The 22,166-nt window shown below is 45.0% G+C and overlaps 2 protein-coding genes across 2 annotated transcripts; both read right to left on the reverse strand.

Moving 5' to 3' along the window:
* Nucleotides 1-1,773: 1,773 nt before the first annotated feature.
* LOC100283513 (uncharacterized) lies at nt 1,774-14,450 on the reverse strand. The gene is made up of 10 exons (NM_001156413.2): nt 14,207-14,450; nt 14,075-14,137; nt 13,925-13,991; nt 12,692-12,751; nt 5,434-5,484; nt 5,271-5,351; nt 3,417-3,529; nt 2,885-3,002; nt 2,604-2,730; nt 1,774-2,246 (listed from the first exon to the last, which is right to left on the reverse strand). The coding sequence occupies exons 1-10, from the start codon at nt 14,305-14,307 to the stop codon at nt 2,143-2,145; spliced, it is 885 nt and encodes a 294-aa protein (NP_001149885.1). The 5' UTR covers nt 14,308-14,450; the 3' UTR covers nt 1,774-2,142.
* Nucleotides 14,451-14,542: 92 nt separating this feature from the next.
* LOC103652030 (F-box protein FBW2-like) lies at nt 14,543-15,256 on the reverse strand. The gene is given in 1 exon segment (XM_008677688.1): nt 14,543-15,256. A coding segment is annotated over 1 exon segment (714 nt).
* Between the last annotated feature and the right edge of the window lie 6,910 nt (nt 15,257-22,166).

A 22,166-nucleotide genomic window follows, 5' to 3' on the forward strand; every position in this document is an offset into this window, starting at 1 on the left:
CCCAACATATACCAATTGAAAGGAATCGAGATGCCTAAGAGGGGGTGAATTAGGACTTCTAAAAACTTTTCTAATCAAGGCTACAAATAAATCTCTAGAACAAAACCTATGCAAGTAAGCAAACTAGGTTTTGTCTAAGTGTTGCTATCTCTACCGCAAAAGGAGTTTTGCAACCTAAGTTCCAATCCTAACAATTCTAAACTAGGAATAGAGAGAAAGGAACTTAAGTACTTGAATGTAAATGTGGAAGCTAAAGAGCAAAGATAGAGATGCAAACTCTCGTGGACGACGCCAGTATTTTTACCGAAGTATCTGAAACCGCGCAAGATCCCAAATAATCCTCGTTGGTGACCCTAAGCAAAGGGTAGCCCACGTGAGGTCCAAGCACCATGGATGAGTAACTCTGTAGACAGCCACGGGCCTTCTCCACGCACAAGTGGTACTCCGCTTTTGGCTCCTCTCGGACGCTCACCGTCGTCTCCACTATCAAGCTTCTGGTCGAAACGCTGCGAGCCTCGTTCCCTCCAGTACAAGGTGGTGGTCGTATCACAAACGCGTTTGATACAGTCTCGCAAGACTCCCGCCCCACTGGATTCAATTAAAACTGCTTGCGCAAGAGCTGAGGGGTTTTGTGAGTTTATCTAAACTCACTCAACTAACTAGAGATCACCTAGAGCAAGCGCAATAGCGGTCTAACTAACCTAAGCACCTCGCAAAGCGCCTACGCTAATCATCGAGTGTTTCTATTAAGCACTTGGGTGTTGGAGCACTTGGAAATGTATATGGACTTGCTTGATATGTTTCTTGAGCTCTCACACCTTCAAATGGTCAGTTAGGTGGAGTATATATAGGCCCCAACTCAATTATAGTCGTTGGAGGAAAGCTACAGCTCTCGGCGGCACACCAGACCGTCCGGTGCAATTAGCCGTTGAATATATCTGTTGGAAGTAGTCGTTGGCGCGCTGTCAGCTTCACACTAGACTGTCTTGTCATGGCACTAGACTATTCGGTGGCTCTCCTCCGTGATTCCACCAAAACTAGTCGTTGAGCGACTAGCCATTGGTGCACCAGACAGTCCGCGGTAAGGCGCCGAACTGTCCGGTGAGCCTCCAGTGCACCACCAGTGCACATGCTCATAGCCCATCTTTGGATTTCTTCACTCTTTTTCTTGGGCTTCTTTTGGTCTCGTGTCTTGAACTTTTTGCTGAGTATTTGTTGATCTTTCTTGAGTCTTTTTAGGTCATATTTTGAGGTGTTGCATCCTCAGAGTATTAGTCTAATCCATTTCGCATCATGTGAACTTTAAAACACAAACACTTGGAAACACCAAAATCCTTAATTAAATAGGTTGGGATTCATTTTCCTTACAATGTTTATCACACTGTAACTCAAGCAATAAAATCATGTTACAATTTTTCTTCTTAGTAGTTGATCTAATAGGTGAGCCCTTGCTACAATGATGTTAGTATGTGAGTCCAAATTGTGCCAGCGAGACAAGGATCTAGGAGTTAGATTAAATGGTTTGGGTAGGCGAGTGGTGGAATACTTGGTTTTATTAGTTAGGAGTGAAGTAAACCAATAGCCATAATTAAGAGGTTATATAGGCTTTTTACAATGAAATTAAACACCAACTGGTTGTAGATAGGAGGCAACCGAAGGAGAAGAGTGAGGATGACTGAAATGTGGGGTGCACTTGGATCAATATCGAAGAGAAAGAGCCCATGCAGTTGCTCGGGTCTTCGAGATGAAGGAAGAGAGAGATGCCATGCAGCTGCATGTGTTCAACTTGATGACTACCAAAATGGCTGCAGGTGCATACAGCAGTAGACGAGAGGAAGTGCATTAGTATGTTCTCTTTGCAGTGATTTTGGTACGTTGAGTGGAGCGATGAAGCATGACTCGTTCGTTTACAGTTATTAGCTACTCAGAAATTAAGATTAAGAAACACCTACAAAAGTCGCCTTGATCACTTTATTACATGAATTGTCCTCCAAACATGATTCCTTAGCCATGCCACTTCCCGGGGATCCTAGCAATTAGCTATCGGTGAACTCAAGCCTGGTCAATAACTTTTCACTCCAATATAGGAGTATGTTGTATTGTTTAAAGTTGCTGTAGTCTCAGGTCAAAAATGTTGCACAGCTACCTCCTACGCTTTGGTTCCTTCCTCGTCCCTGAAGTATACCTCTCCATGTTGCTCTTTTCCCAGAGGTGTCTTCTCACAAGGTCCTCCTTCCTGGACTCATCTGAAACACACATTATTATACAGACTATGGTCATTCCAATAATGCAAATAAAAGTAGGCCAGGTTGCTCTTTTCCCATTGTTTAGCTCAATAATGCAAAAAATGTTGTCTACAAGAGTTTGTACTTTTTGAGATGATTTTGTGGTGAATGTATTTTGATATTAAGCTGTTAAGACTACATTATGCACTACACCAATGAAGTACTTTTCCAAACCTTTCCGTGAACAGCAAAATAGACATGCCAAATTTATTAGCATTAGTTCTTCTGCTTAGATTATGCTACCCAGCAACCTTTACCACCATAAACCTCGCAAACTCAATCTCAAATTTGTTAGATGAGTTCAATTTGTATAATTACCCATATTTTTCCATGCATTCGCAGGTATTTGGAGTGAAATCCAGGTCAAGTAGCAAGCATCCTCCCATGTATATGGTAATTTCTTTACCCGGTATCTCCAAAACCAACAAATCTTCCAAGTAAGCGCCTGCCACAATAGAAGTTACAGATGCAGTTCAGAAAATATGTTCATGTCAAATTCCTAATGAAGAGCAGGTAAGTCAAAACGGTAGATGTTGCAGGGGTGGGTCTTGCAATTTGCTCAGCTCAAAATGGGCGGAGTTTAGAAGGTATGAATTGACCTTGCCAACAGAGTAAGGCCAAAGTATAAATTGGACACCAAACAGCCTCCAAACAGACGGTTTTTCAACCCCATGAATTTGCAATTCAACTTCATTACTTAGCTCTTCTTCAACTTTCCTACATTAGAAATAAAACAATTATAAGAAACAAAGCTATTATACCCAGTATCAAAAGCTAAACATACACTGACAAGTGACAGAAAATTAAAGCAGTAACGAACACCTTTCAGATTAGGTAGACTGCATGTAAACAACATCAGCAGAAGGAAAACTTATTATGTACATCCAGAACCCATCATGATATCAGCATGTACCTTTCTGAAAATACTATTTCTAAAAGAATAAATTGAAAAGCAAAGTATCCTATCATCTATCAAGCATGTTAAACACTTTCCAACATCAAACTGACAATATAGAGAACATCTCTTCAAACTTTTAGATCTCTTGAAAGTAACATATAAATAGAGCTGGACTTTGTCTCAAATAAATAAGCCAAAAATGGAAGAAGCTTATCAGAAGTCTTTTTTCTTACTTATCCACCTGCTTGATGCCCTTCTTTTTGCTAGCAATTCCTCCTGTTCGCTCATACTCCAAAGCTTTTAACCTATTTTTGTAAGCAGGAGTTTGCTTGACACTTTTCATGGCCTGCAATAACGGTATTACACTTTCAACATTTGCACAAGATCATGCTCAAGCATGGTTGTTATGGCATCGCTAAATTGTTGCAGAATCGTCGCTTAAGCACTAAGGCGCTAGAGAATAGACGATTTAGGCGACGCCTTAGGTTTTACGAGTATGGCGTTCGCGAGGCGTCCATGGCATCCTTCATGACGCCTTAATCCCTGTAGTGGACACCAAACGAGTGGTTTAGGGTAATAACCCTAGCCCACCCATCACCCCGCCCAAAACCTGCCCCTGCTCGCCCCGTCCACCGCGCTGCTTGCCCGCTGCACACTACTCCACCCCACGCCGCACTGCCCCTCCATCGCCTCTACTCGGCCGACCATCGCGCGCTCCTAGACCGTGCCCCGCCCCTCCACCACCTTTGCTCACCATCCACCACCTCTGCTCGACCCTCCACCGCTCTGCGCCTCTACCCTCTGCGCCTCTGCCCCTAGCTAGTAAGCCACACCTCTATCCCTGCTGCTCTCTCCTCTATGACTCTATCCCTTCTACTCTCTCCACTGTCTCATGGTCAACCATTATACTACACAAGGAAGGACCAACAAGTGGAGGATGAAGACTTAGAAGAGGAGGGTGATTCAAGTATGGGAGAAGGGGATGAGGATGAGATAGTGAATGATGGGGAGGATGTTGATAGCCAAGAAGAAGGTCCCATAGAGCCTGAAAATTGGTGAAGATTCCACCACCAATGCAAACAATGACTTGATGCATGAATATGCCTAGATGGAGATGACTTGCGTGTTGAGAATCTGAATTAATCTTCTATTGTGTTCTTTTGTGGACTTGTTACTTTATAAAGTTATGAACTATGCATTATGGACTTGTTATTGTTATTTTTATGAACTACAAACTATGTTATTTTGCAAACTATGATATGCATTAGGACTTGTATGTCCTATAATATCTATGATCTATCTATTTAATTATGTATCTTTTTGTTATTATTTGCCTTACTTATATGTCTATGAAGTCGCCTCATGCCTAAGGCGCTTAAAAGGTAAAAAGGTCCTAGACTGCCGTAGGTCGCCTTATCACCGTAACAACCATGTGCCTTTATGTTTGTGCTTCCATTTCGTGAGTAAGCAAAGGATATAGGATGACATGTTCTTTATGTTGAAACTCATGGGAATAGGGCATATATAGAGATAAATAATGCATCAGATAGTTCTTTAGTCGAAAGCTTTCTCATGTAAACATAAAAATCAATATTGGGCAGACCCAATGCTGAGGAAGGGATAAACCAAGGCAAACCTTCTGCACATATGCAGAGAGGCTGCTTCGAACCCATAACTTGGTGACTCAATGAGACAACTCTCATCACTGAAACAGGCCTGCCCTTTCAACATAAAACCAATATTGATTAGAGAAAAATTACAGATGAAACTTAATATTGTATCTAATCTAATTCAATAAAACTAGTTCAATTCAACCTACTATGCTATGTTTTGCCAAGAGCAAAACTGTGTGTACAGTTTTAAACTTTAAATGACGGCAACATTGAGATTGTATAGTAAAAGGTTCAGCAGAATTAAGTGGAAAAGCTGAAAATAAAAATAAAATAATGCACAGATAGCTAAAAATCTGCATCCGCTCTTTTGAAGCAATATACCCGATCGTATGTTCAAATTTCTTAAAGCATGCTGTCTATTAGCATTGAAATCCTGTGACAACTTTATATTTGCCTTCAATTCCTTGTTCATACCTGGTTATACCTCGTTAGCTGATTAATGTATTGAAATGCTGAAACAATTAGAAGAAGACCAATCAACACTGCACGAGGATCCTACACATAGGCAGTGCAGTTAGTTGTAGTACTATCAAGGAGAACATTGCTGCACAAACTTTTCATGGATGGAAAAATCAACCGTTTTATGTCCATAGTATGCCCTATAGTACTGAGCTGTGTTATAGAAAACCTGAAATGAACGGGAGACACAATCAGTAACAGTGCGCAGCTGTCAAAGACAAAACACAGAACCACCCTTACTTAGATTTTATCTCCATAATTATTAAATATGGAATCTTGTGAACACAAATATATGTTGTTGGTTATACAAGAAGGGATCGAGTCCAGGACGATGCCATATGCGATAGGCTAGAGCTAGCGTCAATTAAAGAAAAACGTGTCCAAGATGATTTGGACATGTCCAACGGACACCTCCAAAGGCATCATTGTGGTAGTGAAATCCTAAGGCGCAATAGCAATAAAAAGAGAGCAGGGAAAGGCCGAAGTTGACATGGCAAGACACAATAAAAGAAGACTTGAAATAATGAAATATTAGGATATGTATCTATCAGGATCAATCAGAGCCTGATTAGCAATTGATTGTAATCCCCTAGATTGGCTAGCTGCCTTGTATAGACTAGGATTACCTTCTATCTATAGCCTAGGTATGTTTCCTTGTACAGGGAATAGCCTTCCTCACATGTACCTTCCATGCATGCCTATTGGCTATATATAACAGGCTCCCCACCCTCAATGGGTGTGTGGTGATTCAATCCATTCTTCCCCTTTCTATATGGTATCAGCTCTCTAGATCCTGCGCCCATCTCCCTGCTGTGCGCAGCGCCAACTCCTCCCTGCTGTGCGCAGCGCCAACTCCTCCCCCCTGGTCACCATGACCGACGCCACCACTCCTGCCCCCGCTGTGATTGTCGCCCCCTATGCGACGATCAATGTCAAGAACCACATCCCGGTGACTCTTGAACTGGCAAAACCCAACTTCAACCAGTGGGAACCATTCTTCACCTCCCTCTGTGGAAAATTCGCTCTCCTCTCGCACATCGACGGATTGCAGGAAGCCCGTCCCACAGATCCTTCTTGGGGCATCGCCGATGCCTGTGTCCGCAGCTGGCTTCTCGGCTCGGCTGGGCCCGACGTCATCGGCCTCGCCGCGGCTCCAAACCAGACTGCGCGTGAACTCTGGGTCGCCATCAAGCGCCTCTTCGAGGCCAACAAGGCTCCACGCGCCATCTTCCTAAGCCACGAGTTTCACTCGATGACTCAGGGCGACTCCTCCATCAATGACTATGCCCAGCGTATGAAGGCCACCGCCGACGCGCTCCGTGATGTCGGCCGCACCATCACCGATGCGGACCTCGTCCTCAACCTCCTCCGCGGCCTCAACCCACGCTTCGCCAGCACCGCCGACAATATTGCCGACTCCCACCCGCTGCCGGACTTCGCCACCACTCGCGAGAAGCTCGTGCTGAAGGAACTCCGCCTCGCCAATGAAGGCACGGTTGCGGCCCAGACGGCACTCCACGCATCGTGCGGTACCAACTGCCGCACCACCCCCACCACCAACGGCGGCGGCTCCACTGCCAGTAGACAGGGCGGTCACGGCAATGGCTCCAGCAGCGGCGGCAACCCAGGTGGTGGCGGCGGCCGCTGGAAGAAGAAGGGCAAGGGCGGCCCTCACTCTGGCGGTCCCAGGTTCCCAGCCGCCCCCTGGTACTGCTACCCCCCTTGGACCGTCGGGGTTCATCAGCAGCCCTGGCGCCCGCCGGCGCCAACCCCTGCCTGGCGCAGTCCTGGCATCCTCGGCCCCTACACTCAGGCTCAGGCGCACACTGCGCTCGCCCCTGTTCAGTCCCCCGATAACCCTGCTCCACCTATGGCAGCGCAGGGCGGTTGGGATCTGGCTGGCCTCATCGCCGCACTGAATCAGATGTCCCTCCAGGGGTCCTCCCCTTGGGTCCTCGACACTGGCGCCACAGCTCACATGTCCTCTTCGGCTGGTATACTCCTGTCCCATCTCCCCCCTCCTTCATTCGGCATCACCGTTGGCAATGGAACCACCATACCCATCACCTGTCGTGGCACATCTACACTTTCCTCCCCCACCTCTACCTATCGTCTTAACAATGTTCTTGTTGCACCTGCACTTGTGCGCAATCTTTTATCTGTTCGTCAATTCACTCGTGACAACTCTTGTTCCATTGAATTTGATGCTTATGGTTTTTCTGTCAAGGACAAACAGACGGGGCACGTGACTCTTCGCTGCAATAGTGGTGGCGACCTCTACACCTACCCCTCCACCACAACTCCCTCCTGCAGCCTCGCCACCACGTCGTCTTTGTGGCATCATCGCCTCGGCCACCCCGGTCCCTCCAGCCTCGCCAAACTTCGAAGCATGTCGGTCATTACCTTCAATAAAAGCTCGCCATGCCTCTGCCATGCCTGTCAACTTGGCAAGCATGTGCGCCTTCCATTTAGTCACTCGACATCTGTTACCCATGCTCCGTTTGATTTACTTCACTGCGATGTATGGACATCTCCCGTGCTTAGCAATTCTGGGTTCAAGTATTACCTTATTATACTCGATGATTATTCCCATTACTGCTGGTCCTTCCCTCTACGGCACAAATTTGAGGTGCACCTCCACATGATTGAATTCATTGCATACGCCCAGACCCAGTTCAGTACCACACCTAAATCCTTCCAAGCCGATAATGGGACCGAGTTTGTCAACCGCGCCACCACTTCCTTCCTTGCTAGCCACGGCATCACTCTTCGCCTTTCCTGCCCCTATACCTCACCACAAAACGGCAAGGCCGAACGCATGCTCCGCACTACCAACAACACCATCCGCACCATGCTGCTCCATGCGTCCATGCCACCTCCATACTGGGCTGAAGCCCTCACAACAGCAACATACCTCCTCAATAGGCGCCCCTCCTCCTCCATACAAAACCAAATACCTTACCAAATTCTTCACAGCCTACTCCCTGATTACGCTTCCCTTCGCATCTTCGGATGCCTCTGCTATCCGAACCTCACTGCCACCTCCCCTCACAAACTCGCCCCTCGATCCACTCCTTGTGTCTTCCTCGGATACCCATCCTCTCACAAGGGCTATCGCTGCCTTGACATGTCCACTCGCCGCATCATTATCTCGCGCCATGTTATTTTTGATGAGTCCGTGTTCCCATTCTCGGCTGCACCATCGGCGGCCTCCATGCCGTCATCACTTGATTTTCTGATGCAGGGCCTCACCTCCTCGACGGCTCCTGCAAACACCCATCCGCCGCTCGCTGCCAGCAGCGAGGATGATCTCCAGGTGTTCCTGGACCCGGCCATACTCCAGCTCGGCCCCCGGGTTCACCCTGCGGGCGGGCCACAACTGGGCGCTCATGGGCCCCAAGCAGGGCAGCCGGCGGCTCCCCCGACTGATGGTCAGCGCTTCGGCACCACCTACACCCGACGCGCCTAGCCTCCAGCAGCACCGGTCACCGCAGCGGTGGCCCCTGTGGCTGCTGCAACTTCAGCGCCAACAGCAGCTGCACCAACTTCGCCACCAGCGGCTCCAGCAGCTCGGCTCCTCTCTACTGCAGCGAACCGGCCTGTGACACGCTCACAGACCGGCTCCCTTCGCACTGTCCAGCGCTTCGGCTTCTCCGCCTCCGTCGCCTCGCCAATCCCGGCGAACTATCGCAGTGCCCTGGCCGATCCAAATTGGCGTGCTGCGATGGCGGACGAGTACAAGGCATTGATCGACAACGGCACTTGGCGCCTCGTACCCCGGTCGCCTGGTGCGAACATTGTCACTGGCAAGTGGCTGTTCAAACACAAGCTCCACTCCGACGGCTCCCTCGCCCGGCACAAGGCGCGCTGGGTCGTTCGTGGCTTCTCCCAGGAGGAAGGCGTCGACTACGACGAAACATTCAGCCCGGTCGTCAAGCCGGCCACGATCCGCACCGTCCTCAGCATTGCTGCGTCCCGAGACTGGCCCATCCGGCAGCTCGACGTGAAGAATGCCTTCCTTCACGGCAACCTCGAGGAGACTGTCTACTGCGAGCAGCCGAAAGGATTCGTCGACCCCGCTGCACCTAACTCTGTCTGTCTGTTGCAGAAGTCCCTATATGGGCTTAAGCAGGCACCACGCGCTTGGAATCAGCGCTTCTCCAGCTTCATTCGCAGTATTGGCTTCACCACCTCCAAAACGGATGCCTCCTTGTTCATCTACAAGAATGGAGACGCCATGGCCTACCTCCTCCTCTACGTCGACGACATCATCATCATTGCATCATCGCCGGCTCTTCTCCAGCACGTCACCTCCCGCCTATCGTCGGAATTTGCCATGACGGACCTCGGGGATCTTCACCACTTCCTCGGCATCTCGGTGACACGGGACAGCAGTGGGCTGTTCCTCTCCCAGCGGCCGTACGCCGTTGATCTTCTCCAGCGCGCTGGCATGTCTGAATGCCACCCGACAACTACTCCGGTGGATGCCCGGACCAAGTTGTCTGCCTCCGAGGGCGCTCCAGTCGCCAATCCCTCGGAGTACCGGAGCCTCGCTAGTGCTCTTCAGTACCTCACTCTGACCAGGCCGGACCTGGCCTATGCTGTCCAGCAAGTCTGCCTCTTCATGCACGACCCTCGCGAGCCGCATCTTGCGCTCATCAAGCGCATCCTGCGCTATGTCAAGGGCTCCCTGTCCGCAGGTCTGCACTTGGGACCTGGCGTCGTTGATCAGCTCACAGCCTACTCCGATGCCGACTGGGCCGGCTGCCCCGACACGCGTCGCTCCACCTCCGGCTTCTGCGTCTACCTGGGCGACAATCTGGTGTCATGGTCGTCCAAACGTCAGACGACTGTCTCTCGCTCCAGCGCCGAAGCAGAGTACCGTGCTGTGGCCCATGCGGTTGCTGAGTGCTGCTGGCTGCGTCAACTTCTACATGAGCTGCACATCTTCATCCCCCGTGCGACCGTGGTCTACTGTGACAATGTGAGCGCTGTGTACATGGCAGCCAACCCAGTCCACCACCGTCGCACGAAGCACATCGAAATCGACATCCACTTCGTCCGTGAGAAGGTTGCTTTGGGGCAGTTCCGTGTTCTTCATGTTCCATCCACACACCAGTTCGCCGACATCATGACCAAGGGACTGCCCGTACAGCTCTTCACTGAATTTTGGAACAGTCTTTGCGTCCGTGATCCTCCCGCTCAGACTGCGGGCGGGTATTAGGATATGTATCTATCAGGATCAATCAGAGCCTGATTAGCAATTGATTGTAATCCCCTAGATTGGCTAGCTGCCTTGTATAGACTAGGATTACCTTCTATCTATAGCCTAGGTATGTTTCCTTGTACAGGGAATAGCCTTCCTTACATGTACCTTCCATGCATGCCTATTGGCTATATATAACAGACTCCCCACCCTCAATGGGTGTGTGGTGATTCAATCCATTCTTCCCCTTTCTATATGAAATATACCAAAAAAATTAGCATTGAATATAAGTGCACTGAAAACAGTTATCAATATGCATGAACCTTAAGTTGTGGTTTTTGTTGGATTTCAACTCGGGTCTACCCTAACTTGCTTGGGACTAAAAGATTTTGTTGCTGTTGTAATCTTGTGGAGAACACAAATTTGAAATTTTTTTGGTTCTCATAAATAAATTGAGCAATAATTGATTTCTGAATTCAAATGCTCCAGTTTTCAGGTTGTGGGTATCCATTTTTTTAGAAAAAGGTATAGGTAGGTAACGTAGGTTTCTTCAATGAAGTAACTTTTTCAGAAAAACTGATTTCTATGTATTTTCAAATTCAAACTTAAACCCGAGATGAATCTTTGAGCTAGAAAATTAATTAAGTTAAAAAATAAATAAGCTAAAATAGTACATATGTAGCATACTTCTGCTAGTTTTGCTACCCTTACTAGGCTATACTGGACATGCATTTTCACAAGAGCTGTTACAGATATAATGGTGAGTAAACCACAAAACTCATCAGGTCTTCTATGGAGTAGATAAAAAATAATCCAGAAAGAAATGTTTTGGGAAACTATATGTAAAAATAGATAAGAATGAAAGATAAAACAAATCAAAACGAACAACACAATTCTTTTTATAAGCACAAGCTTTTCTTAGAGTCCTAAGACTAAGACGCTAAAGGTAGGAATGTAAATGGTACGGTTATTATCTGTCTGTATTTGAATTCGATCCGTCTAAAAGGGTTGGTGTCATAGTAGGAATCACCCCTTTCTTCTCAGATGGTCCAGTATATTGGTCAAGGCAGTTCACTTGTAGAACCACTGATGCTTGCTGTGGGCTGGGCAAGTATGGAGGTCTATTCTATTCATGTGTGTTCTTCCACGGATGGCATGCTGCGACGCATCGAGCCATGTCGTGTGCAATTCATCTAACTAACTCCACCTTCCTCCTACAGCCTGGGACTTAGAGTGACTTGAGTGGAAGTAGAGATCCGATCCGTATCCGATCTATATTCGTATCCATATGCTCAACGGTCAAAGTTGAATATTTAATATGTCGATCTATTCAAATCTTACCCGACACAACTCGATAATATTTGTATCTGGTCTGAATCTGAAAAAAAATATGAAACGAGTAATATCCGCCAGTACCCGATCTGATTACATCCCTAGCTAAAGGTATAGTTGAGAATAGTATTGACATCATGGAACAAACATCATTTACTATTACTGCTTCGAAAAATGTAACAGGAAAGTATGTTTAGCAGCTAAAAAGATTGACAAGGTTCCAACAGACCTCTTCATTCAGATGAAGACATAACAAGAAATCTAGCGAGTAACAATGAAACAAACGGTGGCAAATACTGAGGATGGAATTATAAGAAAAAATAATGTTCAGCATCTAATATATGTGTTTACTGAGGTCTGAAAAGGCTAAAGATCTAATTAAGTATTCACTCATGTAAAAAGTGAGTTTGGACATCTGACAGATACAGGCTGTGTTTGGATGCCATATAGATTGTGTAAGCTAGACTTCTTTTTGTAGAAGCTGACCAGAAGCTTTGTGTGTTTGGGGTCCAAGCTGATTCTATAAGCTAGCTTTTAAAATCTCCTATAATCCAAACTGCACACATAAGATCAATCATTCATATCTAACAATGTTAAAGCAAAAGTACACAGTAGCAAATAGTATGTAAATAGGTAGTAAATGTAAATTAACTGCACATAATTATTTAAACAAATATAACTATGTGACCATAGAATGTGAAAAAAGTGGGTACATTCTTACAAGTCAAAATGCCTCTAGTCTAGTAACACAAAGCAGAAAAGTATTTAATTGAATGATGAAGAGTTAATAATAGCATGGTTAAATTATTTTCATGGCAGGGAGGGAATGCGTGTTTACCTCCTCCGGATGTTCAATGGCAAAGTCATACTGCGCCCTAGTGGATTCATCCTTCAGAATCTGATGGATAAGAACAATTGTGACAGCTCAGGAACCGAACATTTGGAAGGGAAAATTAGGAAGGGGGGATGGGTTCACCAATTCAAAGGTATAAAAAAATAAGAATCAAACAAAGGGCAAGGCAAGATGCAATTAGTAGTCAGCAGCAACATGCCACACAAAGGAACTACTTAATTTCATCATGCAAGATCAGTATGCTTATTACGATTCCACATTTTAGAAAGGAGACAGAAATATGCACAAATCACCTCAACCAACTACAATAAAAGTTGGTTTTGCAAGTTTCAGCTTCTGATGCAAGCATGCTTGTCCACGGGTCCGCAAAGAAGCATTTTCGTGGATTCCATGAAATCCGCAAAAAGTGGCCTATTTGTGAACAAGCGCGGCATGAACAACATGGCAAATATGTCAAGCTATTTGCAAATGTTATTTCAATTATTTCTCTGTAGGTAGAAATTCTTGAGCTAGCAAATAATATGATCAGAAATTAAGAATAATCTAAGCTCTTTTCTTGCCATGGGTCATAATGGTTCTTGAGCCACCAAATGAAGTCATTGATTACCAATTTCATATCAGCACTGCTCACTCATAAAAATGAGTTATTCGATCAAACCTCAGAAAAAATTAAAACCCAGAGGACTCAAATAAATTAAGCAAGATTAAATTCAAAAAGGAAAAACTGTCACAAGTTGCAAATTTAAGGACATGTATAAAGGAGAAAGGACCATGCATTTGCTATCTCAGTTTTTTACAGAACTACATATTTAAGGACAATTCAGAGACTTCAAGAACAGATGTGGTTATATCACCTCAGACAACAGTTGTCAGAAATGCACTTACGAAAGAGAACTATTAAATCCGTGGTTTTGTTAACATCAGCATTTTAAATCTCCAGCTAAGGCATTTAGCAGATGACTTCTAAAACAGCTAGCTTGACAAGCGCCTACCATTTTAGAGTGACATTCCAAATACTGTGGTTACTGTACCGATTTGAACAAAATAGACGAATGGAATTCATTATAACGTATCAGTGCACATGGTCAGTCTTCCACCATTGGCACCAAAGCGTGGAATTAGAAAGTAGATCTTGGGCACCACGAATGGTGCAGGCAGCCAGGAGCCCAGGAAGATATGCAAGCAAGATAGAAATGGACAGGTGCGTCCACGCCAGACCTCGTAAGCATTGGCGATCTTGACGAAGAGCTTCCGCGACTCCGGATCGGGATTCTTGTCCGGGTGGCTGCACAGCACATAAAGTTCAATAAACGGTCATCGCCGGGTCGTATCGGGGGCAAGAGCCGAGGAAGGAGGCCAGGAACTCACTGTTTGAGAGAGAGCTTGTAGTACGCTTTCTTGATGTCTGACGCGTTCGCGTCCTGCTTAACCCTGTGCCACATCGGTTGCTGAGCGGGACAAGAAACCAGTCAAATGGAGGGAAAGAAAGGCAGATGGTACCCTAGGAGGTCGTAGCAGTCGTCTTCGTCGCAGTAGATGGCATCACAAGCAGGGAGGAGGAGGAGGAAGAACAGAGAGAGGAGCTGCGAAGCGGCAGCCATGGAGGCGGATCCGAATTGATTTTGGGCTAAGGTGGAGTGATTTTAGTTGTTGCCCCTAGATACGGTGAGAATTTTGCAAACATGGCACCGTCTATGCCCCGGCTTCAGACTATTGGCACCATGATCGTGGCAATTGAAATCGTGGCATCATAATCTCGCCCGTTTTGAAGATTTAGCATCGCGTGCGCTTAATGGTCATTAGCAATTCTTCACTTACCGTCGTGCCCTTGCTCCGTTACTTCCTTGGCCGCTGTCTTCTTCTACCGTATTCCATTCTCCCTCTCTCCTCTTTCTCGCCCTTGAGTTTGCGGCACTGCCCCAGGATCTCCAGCACCGCCTCCGTCGCCACCATCATGTACCCCATCTCCAGGTGCTGCAGCCTCGGCATGCTACGCGCGATGGTGTGCGCCTCGTCGTGCTGGCACACCTTGTCCGCCAGGTCGATCGGGTGCATCACTCGCCGGAGCCCCACCAGGGACCTGCAGTGCCTGCCGAACACCTCCAGCGCACGGGCTCCAATCTTCGTGCAGCTGCGAAAATCTGAAATGAATGACAGCAACGCTATGCGGACCAACTTACTTGTCTGCGATGAACGAGAACGAGAGAGCATTGCCACATCTCACACTTACTTGTCTGCGATGAACGAGAAGAGTGAATCGCGGAGCAGCCCGGAGACGCTAATCCGGTGGCACGAGCCGCCGTTGCGGCCGACGAGCAGCTCCACCATGCGACCGATCTGCTCCGGCTTGCTCTGCTGCTGGCTCCACTCCTCGATGTCGATCTCCTGCCAGCAGTAGGGGCCGGCGACCACCCGCCCCCAGGACTTGCACACCCGCGGCAGGACGGTGAGCACCTCCTGGAGTGGCAGGTTGCGGAAGATGAGCCCCAGCGCGTCCGGCAGCAGCTCCTCCCAGCACCTGTACTCCTTGTCGTCCTCGCATTCCCCCATCACTTGGTAGAAGAAGATGGCGGCCAGGCAAGTAACGGAGCGAGGGCAGGACGGAAAGTGGAGAATTGCTAATGACCATTAAGCGCACGCGATGCTAAATCTTCAAAACGGGCGAGATTATGATGCCACGATTTCAATTGCCACGATCGTGGTGCCAATAGTCTGAAGCCCGGCGTAGACAGTGCCATATTTGCAAAATTCTCAAATACGGTGGCCCTCACATTATATAATTCAGTTTAAATATAAGTTACTAGGCAAACAAACCGCACATGTTATTGAAAACACATGTTGTTTAAGTGGATTATATAATTTAGGTATCTAAATTATGATAATCTATAAACAAGTTATTAGATGTTTATTTTAGATTATTTTTTTAGTTTTTATCCACTAATAATTTATGTAAACAAACATCTCTAATAGGAGTATAGAAACTAGATTATATAATCCGAAGTATATAGTCTATATATAATAAGCTGAATTATATAATCCTACAAGAAAACAAACAGGCCCCGGATATGTTACTATTTTATTTTCTACCCTAATTTTATTTCTCTTTAAAACATGACCCACATACTCGTTTATGGATTGTTTGGGAGTGAAGAGATTGAAGTGGATTAAGAGGTTAAAATATCTTAATATTCAGAAACAAGTTTATTCCTGCACTTGCCTTATAAAAAAACACTCCCAAAACATTGGTTCTAACTACTCCATTCCTTCCATAAAAAAGACTGGTTTGTTTCTACTATTCGGTTCCAAGAGGCAAGAACATAATGGCACCAAGAGTTCATGTAGCAAAATAATGACTTATCTAGTGCACATTTATATAGAAAAGAACTGGAACAACATGAACACATATTTCATGTTATCCAACATAATGGCAAGTTTCACAGTCAAGTAAAAAAAGGATCTAGTGCACGTTCAGTCAAAATAGCAAGTGCTAACATGAGTTCCAAACTAAAAATCTAGCCACATGAACATCTATGACCAACAAGTTTATTAACAAAGCATCCAGTAGCATAGTATAGTTTTTTAGACCCAGAAACATTCACTTTTTGCATTTTCTTCGAGTAATCTTCCTTGTAGTCTTTGGTGTAGGCTTGGAACGAGATTTGGTTGCCCAAAACAAGTCCTAGAGGTATGGCATATCCTTGACTTATGCCTTCATCAAGCATTAATAATGCAAATTGCCTTCAATTCAATATGCGGACAATATGTCAAATAATACAATTGGCTGCATTGAGATGAAAATAGTATATGTTACCTTCTTGTGATAGGTTTGAAACTAATATTAGTTAAGTCATCTATCACCATTGGGGAGAAGCCTTTTGAAAGGGAAATTGGCTATATGATATTTCTATATTGGTTTTGGTGTTTAATGACCAACACAACAGTGTGCTGTAACTAATTTGCTAAGTATGTGAATGCAGGTTCATAAGAATTAAATGAGGTATTCAATGCAACAAATAGCTCAATTCAAGGCTAGAAAGGGCATGAGTGGTTCATAAGTTTGAATAACTTCTAAATGCCCTTATGAACATAAATTGTGTACCTTAGAAGGATTAAAATTTCGGATTTTGGAAAATGTGTATTTGGTGCCAAGATTAAGCCAAAACTGGAAATTGAGTGGGATGAATAAAAAAGGTGAAGACCTATGACTTAGACTAGTTGGACAGACTCTTGATAAGTTTGTCTAAGTCATACGAATGCTCTCAAAGACAGGCAAATGAAATCAAGAAAAGCCTAATTTGGACTTACCTCCAGCTAGTCTACGACACATCAGACTAGTTCGGTGGTGCACTAGATCAGTTATACAGTGAAGGCAGACTTCGAGCTTGAGTGGATTGATGCACCGAACCACCTACGCAGAGAGAACTTATTTAGGGCTTGTGTGGCTTGGTTGTCACACCCAAATTTAAGGAACAAGCTGGGTGCATCTCATATATGCGCCAGAGAAGACAACACATATAATAACATAGTGCATAGAGATAAATGTCATAAATATCATAAATGTACTTATTACATAGCGGAAGTCTTACATAAATAAGTGATAAAATAAAGCGAACTAAATATTATTCCCTGGCGCCACTGTTGGGACCATGCTTCGTCGCCGAAGGTCCTGCAGAAAGAGACAGCTTCGGCTGAAGCTGCTCGTACGTGACGCCGAAGGTACCATTCATGAAGCTTCGGTATTACAACATATCTGAAGATGAAGGGTCGAACCGACTTAAAGATAGAATGACCTTTTAGTCCATAAAGGTCTGAGTCAATGTTGTAAACTTTTATGAGGGGCATGATTGTAATTCCTCACAGGCTGTGTCCTGTGCCTATAAATAGTGAACAGTATTCCTTTACTGTTCACACATTCCTGTAATCGCAATCGCATCACTCGGAAATTATTCTTTGCCAAGGCAGAGGTATAAATGTATCTAATATTTGAATACATCAAGTTTATATAATATGAAAATGATGTTGTTCATTTATAATTTACTTGTTTGTAATGCTTCATATCTCGCATTGTTTTATATAATTTCTGAAAGTTCAATTACGAAGATTCAACCTTCGTAATTGTACCATTTTTAACCTTCGTCCGAAGTTCATTAAATCCTCAAGGAAATAATGCTTCAGCGGACGAAGGGCATTAACATTTAACATTTTATGTTGCCTTGTTCTTAATTCATAGCATTTGAGAACAAGTCCCCAACATTGGCGCCCACCTCCGGTGAACTCACTTCCACGTTTTTGAGCTGATGGCTTCGTTCAACAATCAAGCTGGAGCTGCTTCAGCTCCGAAGCTGGTACTCCCGATAACAGGCGGTTCATGTTAAGAGCCAGCCAACAAGAAGCAGAAGAAGGAGGCACAGAGAAGGGTACAACATGTCGGGGTGCAAGGACCCTTCATCAAGTCAAGATGGTCTCACATTCCTATTACCTTCTCCCAAGAGGACCTTCAACTCAAGGATTACCCACACAACGATGCTATGGTTATCTCTTGTGTTATCAAAGGATTTCTGGTCCACAATGTTTTGGTTGATACAGGCAGTGCAGCTGATATCATATTTGCTAAAGCCTTCAGACAGATGCAAGAGCCCGAAGATAAAATTCTTGATGCCACACATCCCCTTTGCGGCTTCGGAGGAAGGCAGATTGTAGCACTCGGCAAAATCTCAATGTCAGTGGCCTTCGGATTTATCAACAACACAAGGACTGAACAAGTCATGTTTGATATTGTTGACATGGAATACCCTTACAATGCAATCATTGGTCGTGGTACTCTTAATGCCTTCGAAGCAATTCTGCATCCAGCTTATCTTTGCATGAAGATACCTTCGGACCAAGGGCCCATTGCTATTCATGGAAGTCAAGAAGCTGCCAGAAGGGCCGAAGGAAATTGGACAGACTCAAAAGCAATCCATAATATAGATGGAACTGAAGCTTGTGAGCAATACAAGTTCAGAAGGGAAAAAGCTGCTTCGGCTGATCAGCCGAAACCCATGCTCTTATGTGAGGATATAGCAGAGCAGAAGGTGCTATTGGGATCTCAATTGTCCGAAGAGCAGGAGAAAACCTTGCTAAGGTTTTTGTTCAACAATAAAGATGTTTTTGCTTGGTCAGCTAATGATCTTTGCGGAGTTAACAGGGATGTTATTGAGCACTCGCTCAATGTTGATCCATCCTTCAGACCCAGGAAGCAGAGGCTTCGGAAGATGTCTGATGACAAGGCCGAAGGTGCTCGGAATGAAGTGAAAAGACTCCTCAGTGCCGGAGTTATTAGAGAAGTAAAATACCCAGAATGGTTGGCTAACACTGTTATGGTGAAGAAGGCCAATGGCAAATGGAGAATGTGTATTGATTTTACTGACCTCAATAAGGCCTGTCCGAAGGACGAGTTTCCATTGCCAAGGATAGATTCTTTAGTCGATGCAGCAGCTTCATCAGAACTTATGAGTTTGCTGGATTGCTATTCAGGCTATCATCAAATCTGGATGAAGAAGGAGGATGAACCGAAAACCAGCTTCATAACCCCTAGTGGGACATATTGTTACCTTCGGATGCCTGAGGGGCTTAAGAATGCTGGAGGAAGCTTCAGCAGAATGACAACAAAGGTTCTCCATTCTCAGATAGGCAGGAATGTACTAACTTATGTTGATGATATCATTATAAAAAACACGAAGCAGGATAACCACATTGCTGATTTACAAGAGACCTTCGCTAATTTTAGACAGGCTGGTCTAAAGCTGAATCCAGAAAAATGTGTCTTCGGAGTAAAGAAAGGGAAATTTCTTGGTTGCCTAGTTTCAACAAAGGGAATTGAGGCCAACCCAAGTAAAATCGAAGCTATACTTCGAATGGAGCCACCAAGTACAAAAAAGGGGGCTCAAAGATTGACAGGAGGGCTGGCATCTCTCAATAGATTCATATCCAGATCAGCAGAGAGAAACTTACCATTCTTCGAAGTGCTGAAGTCAGCCGAAGTCTTTCAATGGGGACCAATCCAGCAGAAGGCCTTTGAAGAGCTGAAGCAGTATTTGATAGATCTAACAACATTAACTCCACCTACGCCAGGGGCTCCTTTGTTATTATATGTGGCAGCTTCGCACTCAGCGGTAAGTGCAGCACTTGTCCAGGAGAAGCTTGAAGATCAAGTTAAGAGGCAGACCCCAATATATTTCGTATCCGAGGTTCTTAGTTTATCAAAGAAAAATTATACAGAATTGGAGAAGGTACTGTATTCTGTTTTGATGGCCTCCAGGAAGCTTCGGCACTATTTTCAAGCTTACAACATAATTGTTCCTTCTTCACAACCTCTGAAGGATATTATGAGAAACCGAGAAGCTACTGGAAGGATTGGAAAATGGGCTGCAGAGCTCAATGAATTTTGTATTGATTATGTTCATAGATCTTCGATTCAGTCCCAGGCATTAGCAGACTTTATTGCTGACTGGACGCCAGGGGCTCAGGAGGAAGAAACAAATAAAGATGCCGAAGCATGGACAGTGTTTTGCGATGGGTCTTGGGGAACCTTCGGAGCAGGAGCGGCTGCTGTGTTGGTTTCACCTTCCAAAGTGAAAACTTGTTATGCGGCAAGACTTGATTTTAGTTGCACAAATAACATCGCTGAGTATGAAGCTCTGCTCTTGGGTCTTCAGAAATTAAAGGCAATGGGAATCAGAAGGGCCATTCTTAAAACTGATTCTCAAGTTATCTCTGGTCATATTGACAAGAGCTACAAAGCAAGAGACCCGAAGCTTGAAAAGTATCTAGATACAGTCTGAAGGATTGAGGCTTCCTTCGAAGGTTTCTCTGTCAAAAATATTCCTCGTGGAGAAAATGAATATGCTGATCTATTGGCTAAGCCAGCAGCCCAGAGGCTGCCTATACCTTCGGAAGTATTTTTTGAAACAATAAAAGCACCTTCGGTCGAGCTTCTTGAAAGAGCAATCCTTAATATATCCCCTGTTTATAGTGAAGATTGGAGAACTGAGATTATCTCTTTCCTCCAGGGTAATTTTCTTTCAAACGACGAAGCTTATAACAGGAGAATAGAAGCAAGAGCTCGACCATATGTCATAATAGAAGGGGAGCTATACAAGCGTGGGGTCTGTTCCCCATTGCTCAAGTGTTTATCCAGATCCGAAGGTATAGAATTAATGAAGGACATACATGCAGGTCTGTGTGGATCTCACATTGGATCTAGGCCCTTGCTTGGGAAAGTTTTTCGCCAAGGATTTTATTGGCCAAAGGCAGCTTCGGATGCAGCAGATTTAGTTCAAAAGTGCGAAGGTTGTCAGAAATGTGCAAGAGATCAAAAACAACCTTCGTCTTTAACTCAATTAATACAACCCACTTGGCCGTTGCAAAGGTGGGGCCTGGATTTGCTAGGTCCATTACCACCAGCACAGGGGAACTTAAGATATGTGGTGGTGGCAGTGGAATATTTTTCCAAATGGATTGAGGCGAAGCCCTTAGCCACAATAACTTCATTTACTATTCAAAAGTTTTTCTGGCAAAACATTGTTTGTCGCTTCGGAGTGCCGAAGGCTATCACTGTGGATAATGGGACACAGTTTGATTCTGAAGCCTTCAGAGAATTTTGTGATCAAATCGACACGAAGATCCATTTTGCATCAGTCCGACACCCAGAGTCAAATGGACTTGTCGAAAGAGCCAATGGGATCATAATGACAGGAATAATGAAGTCAATCTTCAATCAGCCCAGGGGAAAGTGGCCAGACGAGTTAATCAAAGTGGTGTGGAGTCATAACACAACCATGTCAAGATCAACAGGCTTTACACCCTTTAAACTATTGTTTGGTGACGAAGCAATAACCCCAGAAGAGGCCAAAACAGGATCAATAAGGACAGTAGCTTCGGCAGAGGGCGAAAACGAAGCTGATTGTTCTGTAGAAAAAGATGCTATTGAAGGGATCAGACTTCAAGCTGTGGAAAACATCAATAAATATCAAGCTGAAACAGTAAAATGGCGTGACAGAAAGGTCAAGCTGAAGAACATTGAACCAGGACACTTGGTACTTCGAAGAATAGCCAATCCTGAGACAGTAGGCAAACTACAGCTGAAGTGGGAAGGCCCCTTTTTAGTAGTATCTTCGTCAAGACCCGGTTCCTACAGATTGAAGGATATGGACGGCAACGACATTCCTAGATCGTGGAATGCGGATGAGCTTCGGCGATATTATGTTTAGTTTGATGTAATTTTTTATATTCTTTTTTGTGGCACCCTTTTCCTTTCCAAAGGGGGAGAAAGGTTTTTAATGGGGCCACAATATGTAATTTTCCTTATTTCAATTCTATGAGAATGACATCCCCCAAAAATGTAAATGTAAACGCAAAGGTAAAAAGAAAAGGAAACAGGGAGAAGCTCAAAAGTCGTTCCTAAGGGAATGCAGAGCCT

This window comes from Zea mays, chromosome 3, assembly GCF_902167145.1.
Source record: "Zea mays cultivar B73 chromosome 3, Zm-B73-REFERENCE-NAM-5.0, whole genome shotgun sequence".
NCBI classification, from domain to species: domain Eukaryota; kingdom Viridiplantae; phylum Streptophyta; class Magnoliopsida; order Poales; family Poaceae; genus Zea; species Zea mays.